The sequence below is a fragment of the Bubalus bubalis genome, chromosome 4 (genome assembly GCF_019923935.1).
Source record: "Bubalus bubalis isolate 160015118507 breed Murrah chromosome 4, NDDB_SH_1, whole genome shotgun sequence".
NCBI lineage: Eukaryota > Metazoa > Chordata > Mammalia > Artiodactyla > Bovidae > Bubalus > Bubalus bubalis.
Window position 1 is genome coordinate 75,884,079 of NC_059160.1, and position 11,107 is coordinate 75,895,185.

At 37.2% G+C, this 11,107-nt stretch overlaps 1 protein-coding gene across 1 annotated transcript; it reads left to right on the plus strand.

Moving 5' to 3' along the window:
- The first annotated feature begins 3,042 nt into the window (after positions 1–3,042).
- Positions 3,043–8,208, plus strand: LOC102416255 (lysozyme C, non-stomach isozyme-like). The gene is given in 4 exon segments (NM_001290914.1): positions 3,043–3,178; positions 4,766–4,930; positions 6,787–6,865; positions 8,139–8,208. Coding segments are annotated over 4 exon segments (447 nt in total). The 3' UTR covers positions 8,206–8,208.
- Positions 8,209–11,107: the final 2,899 nt, after the last annotated feature.

The following is an 11,107-nucleotide window of genomic DNA, read 5'->3' on the forward strand; positions in this document are numbered from 1 at the left end:
AGAGTTGGACACAACTGAGCGACTGAACTGAACTGAACTGAATTGCTTTAGCCAACAATGATCTCTTTGGATGCTTACATTTCAAAGATACAGTAAGATCAATATTTCCAAGGGTCAGAGAAAGGACTGTAGGTTTTATATGAAAAGGAACTCAAGGGTATATTTGTCCTTATCAGAATTCAAAGATCATTATTATTACATTTTTCCTTTCTTTAATGGTAGGATAGGATAATTCAACAATTTTAATTTTTTTTGGTAGTGCAGGCCCAAAATATGGGATGTCTGGACCTGGTGGGGTTGGCTTTACAAAGTAAAGGACAGTAAATCAAACCTTCGTGTGCCTTTTCTGGACCTTTGTCAGAGCTATTTCCTGGCTATCAATATTTCTGTAAGTTTTATACCTGCTTGGGTGCCCACTGTAGCTCTTGACAGTTCTCTGATCTTCCCCTCCTAACCTTGTTGAGAAAGTTAAGTAAGTGTTTTGTTTTTCTCTCACACAGTCGCTCAGTCATGCCTGATTCTTTGCAATCCTGTGGACTGTAACCCATGAGGCTCCTCTTGTGTCCATGGGATTTTCCAGGCATAAATACTGGAGTGAGTAGCCATTTCCTTCTCTAGGGAATCTTCCTGACCCAGGGTCCACCTCACTGGCAGGCAGATTTTTTATCACTGAGCCACCAGGAAAACCCTGTACCTTCTGTATCTATTTCTATCTTTTCTCTCTTTCTTTCCTTTTTTTTTTTTTTCTCAATTTGATCTCCCATTGGTACCTATAGGACACTTGTTTAAGATGAGAGCTGTCTTAAAAGTCCTTTTAGGTGTAAAAGTTCAAGTCTTCTATATATCTATTCCAATTGTGAGTCTGAGCAAGTGAGTCTTTTTCATGGCTTAAAACCAATATTAAGGGCTTACAAGAGTTTAAAACCCATATTAGAGCTTATACTGTTAGGACGCAAGAGCTGTCCCTTAAGAAACGTAGGCCTCTCAAGATGCAGAGCCACTCCAGAGAAAGCCTAAGAAAACAAAGACCTTCCTTGTCTCAGGTGACAAAGAAAGCTCCATCTCCCACAAAGTGAGACACCTCAAATACTGACCTCCTAACCTATGTTACCAGAAAGGTGATACTGAGAGGAGAACTTTTTCTTCACAAACCAGGCAGCAAAGGTAGAGGCCGTAAGGGCCTCTTATGACCTGAGACACTTCATTAAGACGAACTTCCCTGACAGCCAGCATGGTTGGACAAAGAGAATATTGCCTGTCACTTCATGTCTTAGGCTCCTAGCTGGCTGGCTTTCTAACTGCTGATGCAAACCTGACAGACAACCTGCACCCCACCCCCCACCACCAAAGGGAGTATTCTCACTGGTGACAAAGCCAAGTTCTCAGGATAGAAAACAAAACAAATGGGGATTCTCATCTTATGGTTTTTCATCCTTATGACAGATGACAAAGGAAAACATAATTCTTTCTGGGAGGTTAAGAATCAGTAACCATAGGTGCTGATTAACAAAAACAAATTCACAAGAATCACAATTCAAGATCTATTTTCACAAATGTTTTTCTGCTGCCTCTGTGAATTTGGAAAGGAAGGGAAAAGGAGAAAGTTTCATCCTCCCCTCTTGTCTGTGCACTACAGAGAAAGAGCTGGGACACTGACATGGTAAGAATCCATACCTTCTGCTGGTCTGCTGTCTGTTATCGCATATTTCAACTGCAGTCTCCAGGGAGAATGGCGTGTTCTAGCCTTTCACTGTCCCATCCTCCTCACCAGAAATTGTACAGGGGGAAATATTTGTTTCCTTCTACTGTTTTAGGTTTTTGGCTGGGACTCTGTAACAAAAAGACAGCTTAACAAGAGAAAAGGAAATGAATATATTAACATGTACATCTCATATATACTTACGAGAAATGAAAGTGATGAGTAACTCAAAGAGGTGTCTAGAACTTGGACTTACAGATCATCTTAACCAAAGAACAATATATTTTTAGGGGAACTACAAGACAAAGGAAAAGAGTACTGGGCTTCCAAGGGCAGCAAATAGTGGTACAATAAATACATCAGAAACTAATGGAAAATACTAGCTAGTCAGTATAGGTTGTTTTCCAGAGTTCTCTGGTCCTTACTTGGGTCTAATATGTATCTAGGGATGTTGATGATTAATTTCTGCACAAATTTATGTTCTGCTTTCAGGAAAATAGGGGGAGAAAAGAGAGCTTTTTTTGAATCTTCTTCTTCTCCATTGCCTTCAGCTCAACATTATTCTTGTGTCAAAGGGGAAGATTCTTGGGGTGGCATATTCTGTTATTCCTCTGAAGATTTTGCTATAAAATTCCCTTGCTTTACAATGACTCTTTATGTTCTAACATGAAAACGTGAAGTAAGACTTTGTCAGAAAGGAGTTAGGAATGTTATTTGCATGAGGCTTACTTCTAATAGTGAAACATTGATTTATAAATTAAGAATTTACAATAATAACCAAAAAGTTAGTAATGGAATCTGGCTGAACAAAGTAGTGTTGTATTATATACCTATCAGAACAACAGGCAGTGTTCTTTTGTGGAAAGTGTATATAAAATAATCTTAAGGGAAAAAGATGAAGGCAACATACAGAAGGCACATAAAGCAACTTAATGAAAAACATTTAATGAAAGATTGAAACTCATTTTTAGTTGAGTCAAATGTTCATTCAGATTTTTTTCTTCATACTTGCTCAAATTCATAATAGGAATAGGAATTCCTATTCAAAATAGGAAAAAGTTCCTCTTTTATCAATAGTGCTAATCCCAATTAGTCCTGAGCAATGTCTTTAAGCAATGCCATTTCACTAATTTATTGCGGATTAATTCTTAGGACATCAGAATGTCCCTCTTCAAACATAAGAAAGAAAATTTTAAAGTTAGTGAATCAATAAACATTTTCTATTTTCCACATGTCTCAGAGGGTGGAGCTCCCAAACCAGTTGCATAAGAAGGAAGTGAAAAGATGTTAAAAGCAGGGCCAGCTCCCCTGGGTCAGCCTGGAGGTCTGGCTTCTCAGTCAACATGAAGGCTCTCCTTATTCTGGGGCTTCTCCTCTTTTCGGTCGCTGTCCAAGGCAAGGTCTTTGAGAGATGTGAGCTTGCCAGAGCTCTGAAAAGATTTGGAATGGACAACTTTAGGGGAATCAGCCTGGCAAACTGTAAGTTAACTCTTTTTCATCCTTTCAAATAGTTAGCCAGGTGTGGAACAGATACTAATAGAGGATGAACAAAAAGAAAGTGTCTTTGAGTGAATGTTTTTTTCTTTCTTGGAGGGTTTATACACTTCAGTTCAGTTCAGTTCAGTTCAGTCGCTCAGTCGTGTCCGACTCTTTGTGACCCCATGAACTGCAGCACACCAGGCCTCCCTGTCCATCACCAACTCCCGGAGTCCATCCAAACCCATGTCCATTGAGTCGGTGATGCCATACAACCATCTCATCCTCTGTCGTCCCCTTCTCCTCCTGCCCTCAATCTTTCCCAGCATCAGGGTCTTTTCAAATGAGTCAGCTCATCTGAGTTTCAGCTTCAATATCAGTCCTTCCAATGAAGACCCAGGACTGATCTCCTTTAGAATGGACTGGTTGGATCTCCTTGCAGTCCAAGGGACTCTCAAGAGTCTTCTGCAACACCACAGTTCAAAAGCTTGTACACTTACAATGGTTAAAAACATCAACTTGTTCTTTTAGAATCAGATGTACCAGGTGAAGGATTGAGGCATGGTGGGTCAAATTCTATATCATTCTAAGCATGCCAGGTCCCCATGTACTCCTCTAGCGCTACTAAATCTGACAGCTGGCACATGTAGACTGACTATAAGATACATTTGAGCACCTGGGACATGTCTGTCAAGCCCTTGTTGTTTGACTCTAGCCATTTCTAATTTGGATCTTGGGTTCTGAATAAGGTAGTATTTTTCTCATTTTTAATCCCCCTAACACGCTGTTGCACTTTTAACAGCAAGGTTTTTTAAAAATTACATTGAACTCTTAAAACAGGGACAGTAGAACTATTTCCCCTCAATCAATATCTATATAAGGATCCCTGAAATGCAGCATGAAATGACATTTTATTATTCTGACTCTAGTTCATTAATTATTTTTCATTTTCTTCCACAGAATTTAAGATGTGCCCTAAGGAAAATTTCCTTTGTATTTTAGTCCATATTTGTCAATGTCATCACTGTAGTTTTTATATTGAATTCAGGCATTCTCCTCCATAACTATTTTTGAATGAGTTAGCCAATGGCTAGATGGATGGATGGATGACCCAGCCTTTCCTATTCTATGATTCTTGCCTGCATTATAATATGATGCCCAAATTCACCTTCGGTATCATAAATTTTCTTTCTCCCAGAAAAATCCTTATTTTTTCTAATAAAAAGCATTTTTCCATTAGCATATGCATCTGCTGCTAATGACCAAATCCACTCAACAACTCTGTTGATTTTCTGTTCTAGGCTCAATCCTACCTGGGTGTTAGTAGTAAGGAAAGTGTAATAGCAATGGAAGATATTTTTAAAAATATGTCATCTTTTTCATTTGTATTACCAAATCATTTGCTAATAAAAGAATTCTCTGAAGGGACCTTTAACACCAAAGTGTTAAAACACTTTACAAGTAAAATACATCTTTATACTTATAAAGTAAGTTATTAGTAAAATAGAACTAGTTAAGTAGAACTGATTATGCTATGAACTGTAAGTCATATGATTTGCTCTTTATTACTTAAAATATGTTTTTTTTCAGGGATGTGTTTGGCCAGATGGGAAAGCAGTTACAACACACGTGCTACAAACTACAATGCTGGAGACAGAAGCACTGATTATGGGATATTTCAAATCAATAGCCGCTGGTGGTGCAATGATGGCAAAACCCCAGGAGCAGTTAACGCCTGTGATATACCCTGCAGCGGTAAGACAGGATAATGTGGAGTCATGGCACAGGACTCACCTGGTTATACCTGTTGGGTTATCCAAAAAGTTCATCCAGGTTTTTCTGTAAACATCTTATGGGAAAACTGGGATGATCCTTTAGGTCAAGAGTCAATAGAAATAAAAAGGTCTTGAAGGGTTCATCAGGGACCTATAAAAACCCCATTTTAACATCTAGAAACTCTATTATCCTCCTCCTAATTTCTTAAGTAAGAAATTAAAGAGCTGGTATCATAAAAGTTTGCTGTTTGCTAACATAAAGGAGTTTCTGGAATGACCTATCACTTTATCATAACTGGACATATTGATGCTTTGTAAAGAACAATGCTATTCCTCCTACTTTCCTTGTTTGGGGAGGATTAGCGATAATTTTGTTGGGTGGTCTTTTTTTTTTTAAATCTACCCTCCTTTATTGGAAAACAAAAGAATTACTAGTTAATCAAAGTGGAGGAATATACGTGGTGTTTTTAAAAAATTGTTTTTACTTTTTACTATAAAATATTTTAAATATATGGACAATTAGAAACATTACTATAATAAGCGTCAATATGTTCATCATGTACTTTAACAGTTGTTAACATTTTAGCATATTTACTTCTTTATATATATGTATATAAACTTCTTTTTGATTTTAAGGTGAATTAGAAACATTATGATATTTCATTTATAAATTCTTTAGAACGAATCTCCAAAAACACAGCTCCTATATAAAAATTGTCATTCTAACAAATTAATTTATAGATTTGTTTAATTGAGGTGAAACAAGTATTCTATTGACTTCCTTTTAAAATAGAGAAAGCATGTGGAATCTTTTTTTAAAATTTTTAAAAATGTATTTATTTTTTTATTGAAGGATAATTGCTTTACAGAATTTTGTTCTTTTCTGTCAAACCTGAGTGTGAATCAGCCATAGGTACACATATATCCCCTACCTTTTTCTTGAACCTCCCAAAGCATGTAGAATCTTTAGTGCCTGAAATATTGGAGAAATATAGCAGAATTGATACTGCTAAATTTTTAAATATTAAAAATCCTAGTAGTGAAGATGAGTCTAAGAATATACTTTTGTATCCAGTTAATTTATTTTAAAAATGTTGTATTATAGAATAACCTGTTGTCATTGAATAAAAATTCTTACTACCCAACATGTATGACCATTGGGAAATTTTGGTATCCACATGTTCTTTTGGAATACACAACAATCCCAGACATGAATGTAAAGTTTATATTATACATATTTGTACCCACATAACAAAAGTGAAATTGTACTATATTTACTGCTTTACAATTTTCTTTATTACACAAAATTATTTTTGTCAACAAATACCAATCCTTATTGTTTTTTAAAGAGGAATAGACTTTCACAATATAAATACTCCATAATGTATCAACCTAACTCTTACTGTTAAACATTTAGGCTAGTTCCACTTATGCCCTTTATTAATTGCTATGAAACACTTTGTATACATATGTTTCAGTACATCTATTATTATTTCTTTAGGATCAATTTCCAGCGTCGAATTGCTGAGCAAAAACCTGCTAGACCAGTTTCTGCTTCTTTGGCCTTTTTTTTTTTTTTTTTTTAATTTCCTAGTTAAAAAAAAAAAACCTTTTATCATGCTAATTAATAATTCCAGAGCTTCCAATGACTTTGGTAAATGAGAAACAGATGCCAAATGGGATGGAATGAAGAGTTTCCCCCAACATCAACAGATAAATGGACCCTTAAAAATTATTTTAGTTGTTCTTTCCTCAGCCTAAGAGAATAAAGCTGACTGAGCCTAAACTTAACATTTCTATGGATGTTATTTTCACTTCTCACCACCTCTTTTTCAGTTTTGCTGCAAGATGACATCACTCAAGCTGTAGCATGTGCAAAGAGGGTTGTCAGTGATCCACAAGGCATTAGAGCATGGTATGTGTTTATTTTTTTCCCTTTCAGTTTTATTGAGATGTAATTGACATAAAGCACTATATTAGTTCAAGGTGTACAGCATAATGATTTGGCTTACATCAGGAAACAGTATCACAATAAATTTAGTGAACATCCATTATCTCACATGGATACAAAATTAAAGAAATAGAAGAAAACATTTTTTGTGTGTGATGAAAATTCTTAGGATTTACTCTCTTTTTAACAATTTTCATATATAAAATATAGCAGTGTTAATTATATTTATCAGGCTATATATTTGTTTTTGCTCTTTTGTCACTAAGTCACGTCTGACTTTTGTGATCAATAAACTGTAGCCTGCCAGGTTCCTCTGTCCATGGGATTATTCCAGGCAAGAATACCGAGGCAGGTTGCTCTTCCCTCCTCCAGGAGATCTTCCTAACCCAGGGACTGAATTTGTATCTCCTGCACTGCAGGCAAATTCTTTACTGCTGAGCCACCAGGGAAGCCCCATGCTGTACATGATATCCCTAGTATTTATTTATCTTATAACTGGAAGTTTGTAGTACCTTTGACTGCCTTCATCCGATTCCCCTTCCCTCATTCTACCCAAATTCTCTTGTGGTTACCTCAAGAGGTAACCACAAATTTGACCTCTTTCTCTATGACTTTCTTGCTTTGTTTGTTTGTGTTTGAAATATAATGTATGTACAACACTATGTTAGTTCCCATTACAGAGCGCGGTATGTGTTAAGTATTAAAGGAGAGAGCTGTTTTATCCTATTGTTATGAAAGAAGTGAGAGAATATTTCCAAAGATCAAAGTATGGTACTAAGAACTGAAAATTGCAGCTTTAGATTCATGCTAAATGGTATATAGCATAGAAACAATCTACTTTAACTGATTCAAAATCTTATTCTTTTACTCCTCAATTTATTTTGGGGAATTTCTAGAGGTTTTAAGATTCTCTACCTTATACCAATTCTTTGTCATTTCTTGACATTATTTTTGGAATTAAGTAAATATGGAACACACTTTGCGTTTGTGCTGTGAACTAACTACACAGGACTCAACATTTGCACTCAGATGTTCTGTGCCCTAGTGAAGGTTTGGGGGAGATGTGAAGTACTTGGTATAGTATCTCCAGTTAATAAATAGCAATACTTGGATCTGTCTGTAGCTTTTATTTCATGTATTGATAAACTATGTTGTTTTCCCAAAGGATTTGAAGTATATGTAATACAATGAAGCTTTGTTTCAACCTTATTACCATTTGTTTCATCTTTCTCTACAGGGTGGCATGGAGAAGTCATTGTCAAAACCAAGATCTCACGAGTTACATTCAGGGTTGTGGAGTGTAATGTTGGAGTTTTTACTTCAACCCATTTTGTCTCTTTTTCATATTAAGGAAGTAATAGTTGAGGGAAAGGTCATACTTTCAAACAAATAATGTTTTTTTACAGAAGCAGGAGCATGTGGTCTTTCTTTTAAGATACTTAATATTTACTTCATGTATTTATTATTTGATATTAGGCCCACAGTGTATTTCAGTTTAACAGACCTAATGCTGGTGAATATTTGTCTAACATCGTAATTATCAAATATATATCCAGGACACTCAGTTCTTAAAGAAATAGCACACACTTAATCTTGAATCATACAAGTACTCCCTAATAGTCAACAAAAATATAGCAAAATAATATCTTTAAACAAATTGATCTTAGGCAAAATCCCACGTGTGTAGTAGGCATGTAACACCATCATCTGTTCAGTAATCTCCAAAAACAGTAAAAGATAACTACTCTTTGTTGGGCAATATAAAATGTTAAATGAAGCAGAATACCAAAAGACTAAAAAGGAAGAAAGCCTGATTTAAGAATTTTGTTTTCATAAAGTGTGACCTTTGTTTTAAATGTTGTCTTAAAAATGTTGGATTTACACAGCTTTAAAAATAAGCTCAGAATTTATATGTCAATCACTTTTAGCCCTTTTAAAGAACTTAATTGTGCATCTTGCTGTCATGAAGGATATAAAGATGGATTAGATGAGCTGTTGTTTTTTCTTAATGTTATAAGCTTAGTTTCATGCATTATGACAAATTCAGAGGCAGAAGAGTTTGTAGGTATTGAAATCATTGCTAGTTAATCACAGGTGTGAAATCATGAATGCTATAAAAAGTACATTTTCAGTAAAAGCTTTGCAATTTATACTTTGTCTTTCTTTGTTAAGTCATTTGGTGTCTCCGAAAAAATGCATACATATATATTTGAGAAAAAGATTATCTGACACTTAGTATTTCCTACATCCTCATCTGTACCAAAACAGCTAGATTTTTTTTCTGTGTGTATATTCTCTTTAATCATAGAATTCACATTCACATTAAATAACTCATTTTTTCCTCAATGGATTTAATCATAAAGAGATAGGGTATATATCATCTTAAAAAAGCTCTTACAAAAACCAAAAATAGCTAGATATTGCTGAAGAAAAATACATAAGCATGCTGACAGATCTCTATTTTTTTAGCTGTGCTACTATGTTTGTGGGATCTTAGTTCCCTGACCAGGGATTGAACCTGCATCCTCCACAGCAAAAGCTTGGAGTCCTAACCACCGGACCTCCAGGGAATTTCCCTCACACTAAATTCAAAAACACAAATCTCAAATGGGCCCTCTAATCAGCCTGGTCATCTTAGTCACTTCTCTGAAATCCTGTGTTGGTATCCCATTTCCTCAAAAATGACTGTCACTATTTACTTCTCGGAGAAGGCAATGGCACCCCAGTCCAGTACTGTTGCCCGGAAAATCCCAAGGATGGAGGAGCCTGGTAGGCTGCAGTCCATAGGGTCGCTAAGAGTCAGACACGACTGAGCAACTTCACTTTCACTTTCCACTTTCATGCATTGGAGAAGGAAATGGCAACCCACTCCAGTGTTCTTGCCTGGAGAATCCCATGGACGGGGAAGCCTGGTAGGCTGCAGTCCATGGGGTCGCACAGAGTCGGACACGACTGAAGCGACTTAGCAGCAGTAGCATTTACTTCTCTCATTTCAAAGTCCTGGCACACACGCCAACCACTGGCCTTCCACACTCTGTTCGTGGTAGACGACCCAGCCTCACCTTACACTGACAGAACAGAAGCAACTCATATAAACCCCCCCACCTCCTGGCCACCATAACAGAGCTCAGGTCTTTCCGTGGGCTCACCCTCCCTTCCTTCCCCTTTATCACTGGGATGGAGGGCCTTGCTCCTGCCAATGGCAGTGTCTCCACATGCAGTCTTCATCACAGCCCTCTCACTACTCCAGTTTAGGCTGAGGGTTTTCTGATCCTGAGTTTCTCCCTCTTTGCTGGATCATCCCCTTTACTGTACGAACTGCCCTGGTAACCTTTCATCTTGCAAATAACCCTCCAGGTACAACATCATTTTAGATTTCCTTTTACCGCAACTGGGGCTTCCCTGGTGGCTCAGATGGTAAAGCGTCTGCAGGCAATGCAGGAGACTTGGGTTCGATCCCTGGGTTGGGAAGATCCCCTGGAGAAGGAAATGACAACCCACTCCAGTACTCTTGCCTTGAAAATTCCGTGGACTGAGGAGCCTGGTAGGCTACAGTCCATGGGGTCACTAAGAGTCGGACACGACTGAGTGACTTCACTTCACTTTACCGCAACTATCTTCCTGGTGGCTCAAGAACCCTGAAGCTTCTCCACAACAACTGTGTGGTGGTGGTGGTGGTTTAGTCACTGAATCGTGTCCGGCTCTTGCGACCCCATGTACTGTAGCCTGCCAGGCTACTCTATCTATGGGATTCTCCAGGCAAGTATACTGGAGTGGGTAGCCATTTCCTTCTCCAGGGGATCTTCCCAACCCAGGAATCAAACACGGGTCTTCTGCACTGCAGGCAGATTCTTTACTGACTGAGCTATAAGGGAAGCCCACAACAGCTGTACCCTTTTATATTTCCATGAGCCATGCATAAAAATTTCTAGACATTTTGATTAAACTTGTTATTTTCTCTTTTTCTTATACTAGCCATCTTGTTGGGTTTATAGTATGACATTGTGAACTATGATTTTATTGATTTATTTTTTCCTTGAGTTCTATCTGTTTTTGCCTCCTGTAGTTTGACACTGTTGTTAGGCACATATGCATTAAGAATTGTTATGTCTTTGTGGAGAATTGACCCCTTTCTCATTATGTAATGAATGTACTTCTTTATCAACTGTGATTTTTTTTTATGTCATAAAATGGGCTTTCATGTCT